Source organism: Scyliorhinus torazame, chromosome 4 (genome assembly GCF_047496885.1).
Source record: "Scyliorhinus torazame isolate Kashiwa2021f chromosome 4, sScyTor2.1, whole genome shotgun sequence".
Lineage (NCBI taxonomy): Eukaryota > Metazoa > Chordata > Chondrichthyes > Carcharhiniformes > Scyliorhinidae > Scyliorhinus > Scyliorhinus torazame.
In genome coordinates, this window is record NC_092710.1 from 113787316 (window position 1) to 113805297 (window position 17982).

At 50.9% G+C, this 17982-nt stretch overlaps 1 protein-coding gene across 2 annotated transcripts in view; it reads left to right on the forward strand.

Annotated features, from left to right (window-relative positions):
- tbce (tubulin folding cofactor E) overlaps positions 1–17982 on the forward strand; it is a 90059-nt gene that overhangs the window by 47870 nt on the left and 24207 nt on the right. For both annotated transcript variants that reach the window (XM_072498499.1, XM_072498500.1), the window contains 3 exons: positions 1160–1224; positions 5269–5421; positions 7890–8043. In XM_072498499.1, the coding sequence (XP_072354600.1) occupies positions 1160–1224; positions 5269–5421; positions 7890–8043 (372 nt within the window). The remainder of the gene's footprint in view (positions 1–1159; positions 1225–5268; positions 5422–7889; positions 8044–17982) is intronic.

Here is a 17982-nt window from a genome sequence, read left to right on the forward strand (position 1 = left end):
ACTTCCAGAGGGTACAGCGACCCTCAATCCCAGGAGTGTCATCTGGCAATAATGCAGATACTCAGCTTTGGACAAGTGTGCATGGAATCCTAAATGCTGATTTTCACGGGATTAGACCATAAGACATAGGAGCAGAATTAGGCCACGGCCCCTCAAGTCTGCTCCGCCATTCAATCATGGCTGATATTTTTCTCATCCCCATTCTCCTGCCTTCTCCCCAAAGTCCCTGATCCCCTTATTAATCAAGAACCTATCTATCTCTGTCAAAACCTTTATCAGAAGCACATCAGGTTAAAGTCACTACTGAAGACATTTACAATTCTGAATTCACCAAATGATCAACAGATAGTCTTTTGATAGCAGAGAGAACAGCAGTGCACCTGCTTGGTCTGGCTTCAGCTCCAACACTGAAAACAAAACTAAAACACACCCTACAGCCTGCTCAAAAACAAAAGTAAAAAGCTGACAGACAGCCCAGCTCCACCCACTCTCTGACATCACTGCAGTAGTAAACACCCATTTCTTAAAGGTACTCTCACTACAGATATTTATATACACACCCATTAAAAACACCCATTTCTTAAAGGTACTCTCACATGACACTCTACAGATCTTTGTATCATCGGCAAACTTACCAACAGTGCCTTCAGTTCCTTCTTCCAGATCATTAATGTATATTGTGAAAAGTTGTGGTCCCAGCACCGACCCCTGGGGCACACCACTAGTCACCGGCTGCCATCCTGAAAAAGACCCCTTTCTCCCCACTCTCTGCCTTCTGCCAGTCAGCCAATCCTCTATCCATGCCAGGATCTTACCCTTAATACCATGGAGTCTTAACTGTTTAACAGTCTCCTGTGCGGCACCTTGTCAAAGGCCATCTGGAAATCAAAATAAATCACATCCACTGGTTCTCCTTTGTATAACTTCCTTGTTACTTCCTCAAAGAACCTATCAGATTTGTCAGAGATGACCTCCCCTTGATGAAGCCGTGCTGACTCAGTCCTATTTTATCATGCACTCCCAAGTGAACTGTTGGTCAGTCCATTGTAGTTGCATTGAGAGTGCAGCTTGTCATAATTTAGTTGCAGTTGTTCTTAGGTTACACGTGTGAAATACATCCTTTCCTGAGCATTTTCCAACTGTTTTTGTTCTCTTTCAGATGGTAAAACAGCAATGTTTCCAAAATTGAAATTCCTCGCAATCGACAAGAACCAAATCTCTGAGGTAAATCTACATCTAAGAATTTAATTCCATGCAACAAGATGAAAAGAGTGGAAGTAAATGTTCTCATATTCATATTAAAGCTGTTATTACTGTTCCTTGTTTCTCCTTTAGTTTCTAGTCAGTTTTCTTTTCTTGAGCAGTTCATTTGAAAGGTTTTGTTAACAATAGTTTGCGATCAACATAAACTTCATTACGAGTGCCATTTGGTAAATCATTCCCCACTTTTCCTCTTCTCCCTGCAGTTAATGATTCTGTGGCGTATAGCCCTTTTAGTCCCTGTGATTACGTATCATTGAATCTTAGAATCCCCACAGTGCAGAAGGAGGCCATTCGACCCATCGAGACTGCACGAACCCTTCGAGAGAGCACTCTACCCTTGTCCAGTCTCCCTTCCACCCTGCCCTATCCCCATAACCTGCACATCCCTGGACACTTAATGGGAAATTTAATATGGCCAATCCACCTAACCTTCACATCCCTGGACTGTGGGAGGAAACTGGAGCACCCGAAGGAAACCCACACAGACAAGGGGAGAAAGTGCAAACCCCACACAGTCACCAAGACCGAAATTGAACCCGGGTCCCTGGCGCTGTGAGGCAGTGGTGCTAACCACTGTGCCGCCCATTAGGTGTATATCTAGCCTATGTGTGTGTGGCGTGTGTGTGTACTTCTCTTCACTGCACTTCACTTTCCTGGGACAACCCAACTGGACTTACAAGGTTTTCCACATTTGTCCTAGCCATGGTTCAGTGGGTAAAATTCTCGAATCTCAGTCAGAAAGTGTTGAGTGTTGCATTGTCAGAGGTGCCGTCTTTCAGAACTCTCAAGGTGGATGTAAAAGATTCTGTAATTTGAAGAAGTGTTGGGGTGTTCTCCTGGCCAATTTTTATGCCTCGATCAACATTACTAAAGCAGACAACCTGGTCATCATCGCAAAGCTGTTTGTGGGAGCTTGTTCTGCACAAATTGACTGCTGAATTTCCTGCATTCCAACAGTGACTAAATACTTGGTTGGTTGTAAAGAGCTGAGGGATATCTTGAGGTCGAGACTGGAACTACATAAATACAAGTTCTATCTTTTATTCTTTTCCTGGTCGTCACCCAGTCAACTGTTCCAGCACAGCATCTTGGCTCACTCTATACAGGAAGTCAGGCCTCCACAATTGCAGCTTGTAGCCTATGTATTGATGTTGAGGAGCTGGAGTGCTTAGAATTGAAGCTTGAAAGATTGTTGTGCTTTATCTGTGGAGTTGATAATTGAGCTTTCAGCTTGCTTCCGTAACCCTGCAGACTCATCAATCGGAATTCTTGGCAGCTTGCTTCAGTCATTTGAAGTGATTTACTCCTTTGAGATCTTGTTCGTTGGCTTAATGATATCTTTCTTGAAGTACTTAATACCTGTCATTGCTATTTTTGCACTGCTACTGCCTCACAGAAATGATCGATCAGGTATTGTCCAACTTTAATGGGGTGGTGAGGGGGCGGATGTGAATAGTGAATCGGACTCTAAAGCTATTCTGTTAATTTACTGAAGTTGACCTCTCCCTTCTCTCCACCACTTGGTTCAGTCTGGACTTGCCCGCACAGATTGCACCAGGCTGCCATTGTACTGCTCGGTGGGGCACTCTGGGCTAATCCCAGACCTGCCAATCAAATCTTCCAGCAGGTTCTGCAGTAAACTGCAGCTATACTCCTGGTGGGATCACTATCTGTTTTTCAGTTCAATCAACTTGTTCTTTTAGTTGCTTGAAGATTTATACAAGCTGTGTGTGTACAGCACAGATCATTGTTAACAGTGCTGTAAGGCTGAATGAAATGTACTCACATCAAAATCCTGAATGCAGTTTTTTAGCAATCCTGCTAAAATATGGCTAAATTTTAATGATTTCATTGATAAACTTTTACGAAATTTCAGTAAAGTCGGTTCTGAGCATGTTTGTGTTGGCTATAAGCCTACAGCAACATCTACAACAACATCTTGCATTTATATATCATCATAGATTATCATAGAATTTACAGTGCAGAAGGAGGCCATTCGGCCCATCGAGTCTGCACCGGCTCTTGGAAAGAGCACCCTACCAAGGTCAACACCTCCACCCTATCCCCATAACCCAGTAACCCCACCCAACACTAAGGGCAATTTATCATGGCTAATCCACCTAACCTGCACATCTTTGGACTGTGGGAGGAAACCGGAGCAACCGGAGGAAACCCACGCACACACTGGGAGGATGTGCAGACTTTGCACAGACAGTGACCCGAGCCGGAATCGAACCCAGGACCCTGGAGCTGTGAAGCTCCATTGTGCTATCCACAATGCTACCGTGCTGTCCCACAAAGGGCACCTCTAACACAGTAAAACATCCCAGAGCTTCACAGGGGTGTATTAAAATAATATTTCATATCAAGCTGATGGGTGTGAACAGGTGTGAATTGTCTCAAGCCAGGACGTTGGTAGGATTTCGCAAGCCCAGGCCAGATGGTGGGGGATCCCTGGTCTGGCCTTGCAAAATCCTACCAACTGTCCTGGCTTGAGACAATTCACACCTCTTTAATCTGGGGTTACCCCTATCTCTGGATCTGTAAAGACTTAATTATCTGCAAATGCTCACATTCTAAGCATTGCCTTGCATCTTTGAATTTGTCTATATATATATGTTTCTGGAACATATCTCTTCATTCACCTGAGGGAGGAGCAGTGCTCCGAAAGCTAGTGTTTGAAACAAACATGTTGGACTTTAACCTGGTGTTGTAAGACTTCCTACTGTGTCCATCTTTGGGTTATGGGGGTGAGACCCATGCAAACACGGGGAGAATGTTAAACTCTTATCTTTGATAACTCGCAACAAATGATTGAAAGCAGCCAACTGAGTTCATAAAATTATATAGAATTTGCAGCATGACTCACGGTGCCGAGGTCCCAGGTTCGATCCCGGCTCTGGGTCACTGTCCGTGTGGGGTTTGCACATTCTCCCCGTGTTTGCGTGTGTTTCACCCCCACAACCCAAAGATGTGCAGGGTAGGTGGATTGGTCACGCTCAATTGCCCCTTAATTGGAAAAAATGAATTGGATACTCTAAAATTTTTTTTTTTTTAAAAAGAATTTGCCGCGCGGTGACCAATAGATACACGCCAGTATTTATGTTCCACCTGTGTCTCCTCCCACCTTATTTCATCTCACCCTATCAACACACCTTTCCATTCCTTTCTCCATAATCTACTTGTCCAGCTTCTCCTTAACTGTGCCTATGCTATCTATCCGCCTCAACCTCTCCTTGTGGTAATGAGTTCAACATGCTCTGAATAGAGAAATTTCTCCCGCATTTCCTCAAAATCTTCGGTCTGCCAGGTACCGTTACTACCAACCTATCAAAGTTTCTCACAAAAAAGACCAAAATTATTACAATATTATCTTTTTTGTTCTCACGTTGAATATCTTCATTCGTATTTTTTCTTCTCAAGTACCAAACTCTCCTGTCACGAGGGATCGAGAGTGATTTTTCTACGGGGAAGGGGTGGCGGTGGCAATTTTTAAAAGGGTGAGATAGGTCAATACCCAAGGGGATGGAACCATTTGTGATGTTACTCGACCTGCTTCCTTTCTCTCGTACAAGTTATGAACCATACATCAACTCACGTTCATTCACACCACACATCCTGAATTTGTTCCAGTCCTCTTCCCCATTAGGATAACTTTTTTTGTTTTTCCTGCCCAAGACCCCCACTCCTCCCCATTATATTATTATTCTCAATGGTATAACAATGCATTTTATGCTGAAATTGTAAGGCAGTCATTCACAACATGTTGTATCCTATAGCTACAGAGAATATCTTAACAAATGAACATTGTATTCTTTGAGCAACTGTGGGAATAACAGTGTAAAATTCACTAATAACCTGTTCCATCATAAAAACTGGCAATCATGCTCAGGGAAAGCTTGTTCTTATTTATTCCCAGGTGGCGATAATATTCTGAAATGTTTTGCAGTGTTTTGCCAGAAGGAAAGGCAATGATTTATTGCTCTCTATCTTTTGTTTCTCAAGTTTTCGACTGTGAATGAGTTAAACAAGTTACAAAGCTTGGAACAGTTGAAATTTAGTCACTATGCGATGGTGGAGCATGAGAAGAACGCAAAGACTGTGCGGCAGCTTATCATCGCAAAGCTTGGACATCTAAATGTATTAAATAGGACAGAAGTAAGTGTCTTTACATAGAATTAAATGGAATGTACAGCACAGAAACAGACCTTTTTGCACAGCTCTAAGAATCTCCTCCCACCCTTCTCCACCTCACTTATCAACATATCCTTTTTCCCTCGTATGCTTATCTAAATTCTCTTTAAATGAATCCATGCAGTTCACCTCGACAACTCCTGGTTGGTAGTGAGTTCCACATTCTCACCATTTTCTGGGTAAAGACTTTTCTTCTGAATTCCCTATTGGTGACTATGCCTCGACCCCCCACAAGAGGAAAGCTTTCAAGAGAATAGTTCCAGTTTATGTCGATTCCTTAGGGACTTAGAATAGAATCTTAGATTTGCTAAGAAGAATAGTCCCAATAAGGCAGGAGGGAGGAATTGAATTTCATCATGATCATTAATCTTTAGACCATGTAGGCTAGGCTATGTTTAATGGGATTATTTGTGTGCAATTTTAGTTTTGAATTTTTATTTGTGGCCATTTGTGTTGGTCTGTACTGGAAGGGAATGTTCATATTTGAAAGCTCCAGGCTGTGTTTAATTTGATTAATTGGTGTTCTGAGTGCAGTGTATTCATTACTCGTTAAAGCCAACTTGATGGGCAGCGCAGTGGTTAGCACTGCTGCCTCACGGCGCCGAGGACCCAGGTTCGATCCCGGCCTCGGGTCACTGTCCTGACATTCTCCCAGTGTCTGCGTGGGTTTCACCCCCACAACCCAAAGATGTGCAGGTTAGGTGGATTGGCCATGCTGAATTGCCTCTTAATTGAAAAAAAATAATAATTGGGTACTCTAAATTTTTTTTTAAAGCCTAGTTAATGTCAGATTCCCTATTAGATCGGTCTCGCATTAGTCTAATACAGATTCATGATCTTGTGTTGTTTGATAGTTACAACGGCCGAGCATACATTTGTTCCTCACACTATATCCTATGGGCCTGTGATGGAATGGATGTGCACAAATCTTTGAAGGTGGAAGGCTGTTAGAATAGCTTTAGGAATCCTTTGCTTTATTAATAGATGGCGTACAAATGCAAGGGAGTTATGCTAAATCTTTATACGGTTTAGGCTCCAGCTGGAATTGAATATTCTATTCAGTTCTGCCCACCACACTTTAGGAAGGATGCCAAAGTGTTGGAGAAGGTGCAGAAGCGAAATACTAGAATGGTGCCAGGGATGACGGACTTCAATTCAGTGGCGAGACTAGACTAGCTGTGGTTGTGTTCTTTAGAGCAGAGACGGAGGGGAGATTTAATAGAGGTGTTTAAAATTCTGAAGGTTTTGATAGAGAAAATAAGGGGAAAGTGTTTCCCATGGCAGAGGGATCAGTATCCAGAGGTTACAGAATTAAGAGGAATGTCAGGAGAAGCAAAGATGATGGGAGGAATTATTTTTACACAGCAAATTGTCATCTGGGATGCGTTGCCTGAAAGGGTGGTGAAAGCAGATACAATAGTAACATTTAAAAGAGAACTGGATGAATACTTGAAGGGAAAAATTAACAGGGCAAAGAGGAAAGAACAGGAACTAATGGACTGAATGGCCACCTATGTCTTATGATTTATACTACAAAAATTGCGAGATTGAGGTCAGAGCACGGTGTCACTGTGATTTGCTCTGCTGCCTCAGAGCACCAGGGACCTGGCCTTGGGTGACCGTGTGGAGTTTGCACATTCTCCCCATGTCTGGTGGGTTTTCTCTGGGTGCTCTGGTTTCCTCCCACAAGCAAAAGATCTACAGGTGAGGTGGATTGGCTGTGATCAATGCGCAGGATTACAGGGTTAGGGCGGTGGAATGGGCCTAGGTAGAGTGCTCTTTCGGAGGGTCAGTGCAGACTCGCTGGGCCAAGTGGCCTCTTTCTGCACCGTAGGGAATGTATAGATTTTTATGAAAGGACAAACCTTGCACTTTGTGAGGCCATGTGTGTTCCGATATCTTGTGGCTCCTTTAACCTCAGATATCTGAAATATTTCTATGCCCAATTTTAGATGACTCATTTATAGGTACCTGAAGACCAGATTATACCAGTTGAGTTTTAAAAAAAAATGTGTATTACTATAATGCGATGGTCCTTAACACGCACTCACTCTTATCAATCCTCTTACATTGGTTTCTTCAGTTTTGTTTCTTATCTCCACTGGTTTACCCTGTCCCTCCCACCCCATTCTCTACCAATCACTGCTGTCCACTCTGACTACTCCATACTGCCCTATTTTGTTTAGTCAAGCTTCTCCATTGAACGTCCTGTTCTTTTGCCATTTGTTTGATTGGAAAGCTGGCCTCTCTCACATTTACAACCTTATAGATGGCAATTTGTTAAATGCATATACTGAGTTTTCTTTGAGATGAAATGGGAAGAATATCCAGCCTCTGATCAAGGCATGTGGTCCAATAGTTGCATGTTTTACTGTCACTCCTTATGCATTACAGTTCTCTGTCGCGTTGCTAACACTCAAATGTTGGTGTAGATTTCAGCCGATGAAAGGAAGGGAGCAGAACTAGACTATCGCAAGAGATTTGGGAAGGACTGGATGAAGGCTGGAGGGCACCAGGATCCTGAGAAAAACAGGCCTGATCAGGAATTCTGTGCTGAGCATCCTAGATATCAAGCACTCATTGAGAGTGAGTAAATTGTTAGATAATGGGTTCTCACCTGTAATGACAATCTCTCTCTCCTTCCCAAATTATGTTTAACCAACTAGCGTCATTTTTGATTAGTGACTAACACCCCCCCCCCCCCTCCCCCCCCTACCCTGCCTTATCCCCAAAACATGTTGAGGGGATGGCATGACTTGGGCCAATTGAACATTTCAGGGCTGAAATTGGCAGATTTTAATTGGGTATGGGAGAATGAAAGATAAGGGCGGGATTCTCCCCTACCCGGCGGAGCGGGGGGGGGGTCCCTGCGGGACGGACTGGCGTGATCCACTCCGGCGTCGGGCCGCGCCAAAGGTGCGGAATCCTCTGCACCTTCAGAGGCTAGGCCGGCGCCGGAGTGGTTTGCGCCGCACCAGCCGGCGGGTAAGGGGCTTGGCGCCATGCCAACCGGCGCCGAAAGCCCTCCGCCGGCCGGCGCGAATTAGTGCACGCGCAGGAGCGGGCGTCATCCCAGCACATGCGCAGGGGGGTTCATCTCCACGTCGGCCATCGCGGAGGACGCAGCGGCTGACGTGGAACAATAGACTGCCCCCACAGCACAGCCCCGCCCGTGGATCGGTGGGCCCCGATCGCAGGCCAGGCCACCGTGGGGGCACCTCCCGGGGCCAGATCCCCCCTGAGGACCCCGGAGGCCGCCCGCGCCGCCAGGTCCCGCCGGTAAGGACCCACTCTAATTTACGCCGGTGGGCCCGGCAAAAAACAGACGGCCATTCGGCCCATTGCAGGCCAGAGAATCACATGGGGGGCTGCTGCCAGCGGCCACCGACCGGCGCAGCGCGATTCCCGCCCCTGCCGCCGGAGAATTCGGCAGCCGCCGGGGGCGGGCTTCACCCCGCCCCCTGGTGATTCTCCGACCCGGCACGGGGGTCGGAGAATCCCGCCCCATGGATTTGAGATGCAGATTAGCTATGGCAGACGGAACTGGCTAGAGGGGAGAATGGCCTCCTCCTGTTTCTGCAGTTCACTTGGTGCTTTGGGAAACTTGCTCTTTTGACTCAGAACAGAAAGCACAGGACCTTTCAGCATTAGGAGAAAGTGCCAGTATTTTTTCTCCAAGTTTTTGTAACAGTTAGACAGGGTTTATTTTTGACTACTTCTGGGATTTAATGAACCATGAGGATGTTTTACATTAAATACATGCATCCTTTTACACAAGGGGCTGATTAACTATGGAGCTGTAACAGTTTGGGATGGCTGTGAAGGAATGAGTCGGAGGAATATAAGCTATCAAACTCTTCAACTTTTTGATCATATTGTCGAGTCCATTCAGTATAACACTGTTCTACTGAATACTGTACTGAATGCCCTTTACAGTTTTAAAAAATTCACTTCTGGGTATTTAGTTACAATTCAAATCCCTGCCCAAGATTCTTACTCCTGTTCGTTATCTGCTGGCCAGTGACACTGCGAGATCCCAGAGCCCAGATTACCCTTTTGAGATACAGTGAAACTTGTAAATTATGGACACTTTCGGACAGGCAACAGTTGTCTTGTTTTAAATGCATGTGGCCTTGTTTTCTTATTTTCAACTAATTGTTTTTTTTAAAAAAAGATTCTGGTGAATGGGTATTTCATAACCCAGTATCCATACTGGCAGAGAAGCCACTGTATCCTTGGGACAGAGACGTGCAAACATTTTTTTTCTTCTTTTTTTTTTCACCAACCCGATCTACCCCATCCCCAATCTCTCCCCGATCTCCCCCATCCCCGATCTCTCCAATTTCCGACCTCCCCCATCCCCGATCTCCCCCAGCCCCGTTCAACCCATCCCTAATCTCTCCCCGATCTCCCCCATCCCCGATCTCCCCATCCCCGATCTCCCCATCCCCAATCTCCCCCATCCCCGTTCTCCCCATCCTTAATCTCTCTCCAATCTCCGCATCCCCGATCTCCCCCATCCCCGTTCTCCCCATCCCTAATCTCTCCCCGATCTCCCCCATCCCCGATCTCCCCCTTCCCCGATCTCCCCATCCCCAATATCTCCGATCTCCCCCGTTTCCAATCTCTCGCATCCCCGATCTCCCCATTCCCGATCTATCCCCGATATCCCCGATCTCCCCATTCCCGATCTCTCCCCGATATCCCCAATCTCCCCCATCCCCGATCTCCCCCCGATCTACCCCATCCCCGATCTCCCCCATCTCCAATCTCTCCCATCCCCGATCTCCCCACCCCCAATCTCCCCATTTCCGATCTCTCCCCGATATCCCCAATCTCCCCCATCCCCGATCTCTCACCAATATCCCTGATCTCCCCATCCCCGATGTCCCCTATCCCCGATCTCCCCCATTCCCAATCTCCCCCATCCCCAATCTCTCCTCGATCTACCCCATCCCCGATCTCTCCAATCTCCCCCATCCCCGATCTCCCCCATCCCCAATCTCTCCCATCCCCGATCTCCCCCATCCCCGATCTCCCCATCCCCAATCTCTCCCCGATCTCTCCCATCCCCGATCTCCCCCATCCCCGATCTCCCCCATCCCCGATCTCCCCCATCCCCGATCTCTCCCATCCCCGATCTCCCCCATCCCCAATCTCTCCCCGATCTCTCCCATCCCCGATCTCCACATCCCCGATATCCCCCACCCCGATCTCCCCCCATCCCCAATCTCCCCCTCCCCAATCTCCCCCTCCCCAATCTCCCCCATCCCCAATCACTCCCCGATCTCCCCGTCCCCAATCTCCCCCGTCCCCAATCTCCCCCGTCCCCAATCTCCCCCGTCCCCAATCTCCCCCGTCCCCAATCTCCCCCGTCCCCAATCTCCCCCGTCCCCGATCTCCCCCGTCCCCGATCTCCCCCATCCCCGATCTCCCCCATCCCCGATCTCCCCCATCCCCGATCTCCCCCATCCCCGATCTCCCCCATCCCCGATCTCCCCCATCCCCGATCTCTCCATCCCCAATCACTCCCCGATCTACCCCATCCCCAACCTCCCCATCTCTGATCTCCCTCATCCCCAATCTCCCCATCCCCGATATCCCCCATCCCCGATATCCCCCATCCCCGATATCCCCCATCCCCGATATCCCCCATCCCCGATATCCCCCATCCCCAATCTCCCCCATCCACAATCTCTCCCCCATCCACAATCTCTCCCCCATCCACAATCTCTCCCCCATCCCCAATCTCTCCCCCATCCCCAATCTCTCCCCCATCCCCAATCTCTCCCCCATCCCCAATCTCTCCCCCATCCCCAATCTCTCCCCCATCCACAATCTCCCCCATCCACAATTTCTCCCCGATCTCCCCATTCCCAATCTCTCCCCCATCCACAATTTCTCCCCGATCTCCCCCATTCCCAAACTCTCCCCCATCCCCAATCTCTCCCCGATCTCCCCCATCCCCGATCTCCCATCCCCAATCACTCCCCGATCTCCCCCATCCCTGATCTCCCCATCCCTGATCTCCCCATCCCCGATCTCCCCCATCCCCGATCTCCCCCATCCCCGATCTCCCCCATCCCCGATCTCTCCATCCCCAATCACTCCCCGATCTACCCCATCCCCAACCTCCCCATCTCTGATCTCCCTCATCCCCAATCTCCCCATCCCCGATATCCCCCATCCCCAATCTCCCCCATCCCCAATCTCTCCCCCATCCCCAATCTCTCCCCCATCCCCAATCTCTCCCCCATCCCCAATCTCTCCCCCATCCCCAATCTCTCCCCCATCCCCAATCTCTCCCCCATCCCCAATCTCTCCCCCATCCCCAATCTCTCCCCCATCCCCAATCTCTCCCCCATCCCCAATCTCTCCCCCATCCCCAATCTCTCCCCCATCCCCAATCTCTCCCCCATCCCCAATCTCTCCCCCATCCCCAATCTCTCCCCCATCCCCAATCTCTCCCCCATCCCCAATCACTCCCCGATCTCCCCATCCACAATCTCCCCCATCCACAATTTCTCCCCGATCTCCCCCATTCCCAATCTCTCCCCTATCCACAATTTCTCCCCGATCTCCCCCATTCCCAAACTCTCCCCCATCCCCAATCTCTCCCCGATCTCCCCCATCCCCGATCTCCCATCCCCAATCACTCCCCGATCTCCCCCATCCCCAATCTTCCCCATCCCCAATCACTCCCCGATCTCCCCCATCTCCGATCACCCCTATCCCCATCTCCGATCTCTCCTATCCCCAATCTCCCCCATCCCCGATCTCCCCCATACCCAATCACTCCCCGATCTCCCCATCCCCGATCTCCCCCATACCCAATCACTCCCGGATCTACGCCATCCCCGATCTCCCCCATCCCCAATCTCCCCATCCCCGATTTCCCCGATCTCCCCAACCCCGATCTCCCCCATCTCCAATCTCCCCCATCCCCAATCTTTCCCTGATCTCCCCCATCTCCGATCTCCCCATCCCCGATCTCCCCCATCCCCAATCACTCCCCGATCTCCCCCATCCACAATCTCCCCCATCCACAATTTCTCCCCCATTCCCAATCTCTCCCCCATCTCCGATCTCCCCCATCCCCGATCTCCCCATCCCCAATCACTCCCCCATCCCCGATCTCCCTTATCCCCAATCTCCCCCCTCCCCGATCTCCCCATCCCCAATCACTCCCCGATCTACCTCATCCCCGTCTCCGATCTCCCCATCCCCGATTTCCCCGATCTCCCCATTCCTGAGCTCCCCCATCCCCGATCTCCGCATCCCCAATCTACCCCATCCCCAATCACTCCCCGATCTCCCCATCCCCGATCTCCTCATCCCTGATGTCCCGCATCCCCAATCTCTCCCCAATCTCCCAGTTCACAATCTCTCCCCGATATCCCCCATCCGCAATCACTCCCCAATCTACTCCATCCCCAATCTACTCCATCCCCAATCTCCACCAAACCCCATCTCCGATCTCCCCCATCCTCGATCTCCCCCATTCCCAATCTCCCCCATCCCCAATCTCTTCCCGATCTCCCCCATCCCCGATCTCCCCCATCCACAATCTTTCCCCGATCTCCCTCATCTCCGATCTCCCCATCCCCGATCTCCCCCATTCCCAATATCCCCCATCCCCAATCACTCTCCGATCTCCCCCATCTCCGATCTCCCCTATCCCCATCTCCGATCTCTCCTATCCCCAATCTCCCCCATCCCCGATCTCCCCCATACCCAATCACTCCCCGATCTCCTCCATCCCCGATCTCCTCCATCCCCGATCTCCCCATCCCCGATCTCCCCCATACCCAATCACACCTGGATCTCCCCCATCCCCGATCTCCCCCATCCCCGATCTCCCCCCTTTCCAATCTCCCCCATCCCCGATCTCCCCCATCTCCCCCATCCCCAATCACTCCCCGATCTCCCCCATCCCCAATCTGTCCACGATATCCCCCATCCCCAATCACTCCCCGATCTCCCCCATCCACAATCTCCCCCATCCACAATTTCTCCCCCATTCCCAATCTCTCCCCCATCCCCGATCTCCCCCATCCCCAATCACTCCCCCATCCCCAATTTCTCCCCGATCTCCCCCATCCACGATCTCCCCTATCCCCAATCTCCCCCATCCTCGATCTCCCCCATTCCCAATCACTCCCCGATCTCCCACCTCCCCGATCTCCCCATCCCCAATCACTCCCCGATCTACCTCATCCCCAATCTCCCCCATCTCCGATCTCCCCATCCCCGATTTCCCCGATCTCCCCATTCCTGAGCTCCCCCATCCCCGATCTCCCCGTCCCCAATCTACCCCATCCCCAATCACTCCCCGATCTCCCCATCCCCGATCTCCTCATCCCTGATGTCCCGCATCCACAATCTCTCCCCAATCTCCCAGTTCCCAATCTCTCCCCGATATCCCCCATCCGCAATCACTCCCCAATCTACTCCATCCCCAATCTCCACCATACCCCATCTCTGATCTCCCCCATCCTCGATCTCCCCCATTCCCAATCTCCCCCATTCCCAATCTCTTCCCGATCTCCCCCATCCCCGATCTCCCCCATCCACAATCTTTCCCCGATCTCCCTCATCTCCGATCTCCCCATCCCCGATCTCCCCCATTCCCAATATCCCCCATCCCCAATCACTCTCCGATCTCCCCCATCTCCGATCTCCCCTATCCCCATCTCCAATCTCTCCTATCCCCAATCTCCCCCATCCCCGATCTCCCCCATACCCAATCACTCCCGGATCTCCCCCATCCCCGATCTCCCCCATCCCCGATCTCCCCCATCCCCGATCTCCCCCATCCCCAATCTCCCCCATCCCCGATCTCCCCCATCCCTAATCTCCCCCATCCCCGATCTCCCCCCTTTCCAATCTCCCCCATCCCCAATCTTTCCCCGATCTCCCCCATCACCGATCTCCCCCATCCCCGATCTCCCCCATCCCCAATCGCTCCCCGATCTCCCCCATCCCCAATCTCGCCCCGATATCCCCCATCCCCAATCACTCCCCGATCTCCCCCATCCACAATCTCCCCCATCCACAATTTCTCCCCCATCCACAATTTCTCCCCCATTCCCAATCTCTCCCCCATCCCCGAACTCCCTCATCCCCAATCACTCACCCATCCCCAATTTCTCCCCGATCTCCCCCATCCACGATCTCCCCTATCCCCAATCTTCCCCATCCTCGATCTCCCCCATTCCCAATCACTCCCCGATCTCCCCCCTCCCCGATCTCCCCATCCCCAATCACTCCCCGATCTACCTCATCCCCAATCTCCCCCATCTCCGATCTCCCCCATCCCCGATATCCCCGATCTCCCCATTCCTGAGCTCCCCCATCTCCCCATCCCCAATCTACCCCATCCCCAATCACTCCCCAATCTCCCCATCCCCGATCTCCTCATCCCTGATGTCCCGCATCCCCAATCTCTCCCCGATATCCCCCATCCGCAATCACTCCCCGATCTACTCCATCCCCAAATCTACCCCATCCCCAATCTCCACCATACCCCATCTCTGATCTCCCCGATCTCCCCCATTCTCAATCTCCCCCATCCACAATCTTTCCCTGATCTCCCTCATCTCCGATCTCCCCATCCCCGATCTCCCCCATCCCCAATCACTCCCCGATCTCCCCCATCCCTGATCTCCCCCATTCCCAATCTCCCCCATCCCCGATCTCCCCCATCCCCAATCACTCCCCGATCTCCCCCATCCCCAATCACTCCCCGATCTACCTCATCCGCAATCTCCCCCATCCCCGATCTCCCCCATCCCCGATCTCCCCCATCCCCGATCTCCCCCATCCCCGATCTCCCCCATCCCCGATCTCCCCCATCCCCGATCTCCCCATCCCCAATCTCCCCCATCCCCAATCTCCCCCATCCCCAATCTCCCCCATCCCCGATTTCCCCGATCCACGATCTCCCCCATTCCTGAGCTCCCCCATCCCCGATCTCCCCATCCCCAATCTACCCCATCCCCAATCTACCCCATCCCCAATCACTCCCCGATCTACCCCATCCCCGATCTCCCCATTCCCGATGTCCCGCATCCCCAATCTCCCCATTCCCAATCTCTCCCCGATATCCCCCATCCGCAATCACTCCCCGATCTACTCTATCCCCAAACTACCCCATCCCCAATCTCCACCATACCCCATCTCTGATCTCCCCCATCCCCGATCTCCCCCATTCCCAATTTCCCCCATCCCCAATCTCCCCCATCCCCGATCTCCCCCATCCACAATCTTTCCCCGATCTCCCCCATCCACAATCTTTCCCCGATCTCCCTCATCTCCGATCTCCCCCATCTCCGATCTCCCCCATCTCCGATCTCCCCCATCCCCGATCTCCCCCATCCCCGATCTCCCCCATCCCCAATCACTCCCCGATCTCCCCCATCCCCGATGTCCCGCATCCTCAATCTCCCCATTCCCAATCTCCCCCATCCCTGATCTCCCCATCCCCGATCTCCCCCATCCTCGATCTCCCCATCCCCAATCTCTCCCATCCCCGATCTCCCCATCCCCAATCTCTCCCATCCCCAATCTTCTCCATCCCCGATCTCCCCCATCCCCGATAACTCCAGTGTTGGGGCAATCGAGTACTAGCGGTCTACCTGGAGAATAGAATCCACCAGCCTTTCCCTCTCCACCCTTCCAGATTTGTCCCTATCTGTCTTTCAAGAGTTTATCTCGCCCCTAATTACTGCCTTCATGGCTTCCCAGAGTGTGGGAGGAGAGACCGCCTCATTCCTGTTAAGCTCAACATACTCCCCAATGGCGGACGATATACGCTCACAAAGTCCCTTATTCGCGAGGAACGCTGTGTCCAATCTCCACAGGGGCCACTGAGAGTGGCCTGGCTCCAACATCAGGAATACGGAGCATGATCTGAGATAATGATCACTGAGTAACCCCCCCGCCCACACACACCCTGCCCGGTTTGGTGCATACACATTGATCAGCACCACCCACGTGCCAGCCAACCACCCACTGACGATTAGGTAACTCCCCCTGGGTCTGCGAATATATTAACTGCAGAAACAGACACCCCCTTATTAATTAACACAGCAGTCCCCCGTGCCCTACAATCAAAACTCAAATGAGAAACCAACCCACCCAGCATTTCCATAACCTTATTTGATCCTTGATTCTCAAATGGGTCTCCTGTAGAAAAACCACATCAGCCTTCAAACCTTTCAGGTGTGCAAACACCCGAGACTTTTTACTGAGCCGTAAACCCCCTTGCATTCCAAGTTATCAACTGGACAATTAATCAGACTGGGGCCTCTGACTCCACCCCTGCACCCCCAGGGTCAGCCAAATCCACCCAGTAAGGCAATCCAGCAGTGCCTCAGCCGGTGCCTGTCCGGGCCCATCCAAGATGGCCACCATACCCCTTTCAAGCCAGAACCAAAACAAAGAAACCGTCAGCAGTCTGCCCCTCTTCCTCCTCCCACCCCACCCCACCCTGAATACCATTAAAAAATACAACAGAAGAACAAACTCCTCCCCCTTCCCTGTCCCCATCCCAAACAAAACAGGAACAAAAAACCCAAGCTCATTACCACCTTGAAAAAAAAATCAACGGTAACAAGCTGCAGATATCCCCCCCGCACAGGGTTAAAATGAAAGACAACTAAACAGCATATCAGCAATTGGCCCATACCTAACTTTAATACAGAACAGTAGGATCATAGGATTGTTATAGTGCAGAAGGAGGCTATTTGGCCCACCGAGCCTGCACCGACCACCCTACACAGGCCTAATCCCCACCCTATCCTTATAACTCCACCAAACCTTTGGACACGGGGCAATTTAGCATGGCCAATCCACCTAACCGCCACATCCACTGTGGGAAGAAATGGGAGCACCCAGAAGAAACATGGGAAGAAAGTGCAAACTCCACATAGCCAGAATTGATCCTTGGGGCTGGTTTAGCACAGGGCTAAATCGCTGGCTTTGAAAGCAGACCAAGTCAGGCCAGCAGCACGGTTCAATTCCCGTACCACCCTCCCCCAACAGGCGGCGGAATGTGGCGACTAGGGGGTTTTCACAGTAACTTCATTTGAAGCCTACTTGTGACAATAAGCGATTTTCATTCATTTCATTTTCATTGAACCCGGGTCCCTGGCGCTGTGAGGAAATATAAAGGAAAATAGAGGAAAATAAACACTCATCCCCCATCCCCTACACGGTTCCAACGGTACAATATATTCTGAAGGCCTGACCCTTCCATCTACAGTCCCGATGGTCCTTCGCCCACCTCAGAACCTGTTCCTTGTCTCTGTACCTGTGAAACCTGATGATGATCGTTCGTGGTGGTTCCCCAGATCTAGGCTTCTGCCTCAGCGACCGATGAGCCCGGTCTGATTCACGATTGGACGGCAAAATGCCCTCTCCCACCAAATTTCCAAATATCTAAGACACATAGTCCGTAGCGTTTGAGCCCTCCAGTAGCCCCACGATTCTTAAGCTTTGCCAACTAGGGCAGTTTTCCAGATC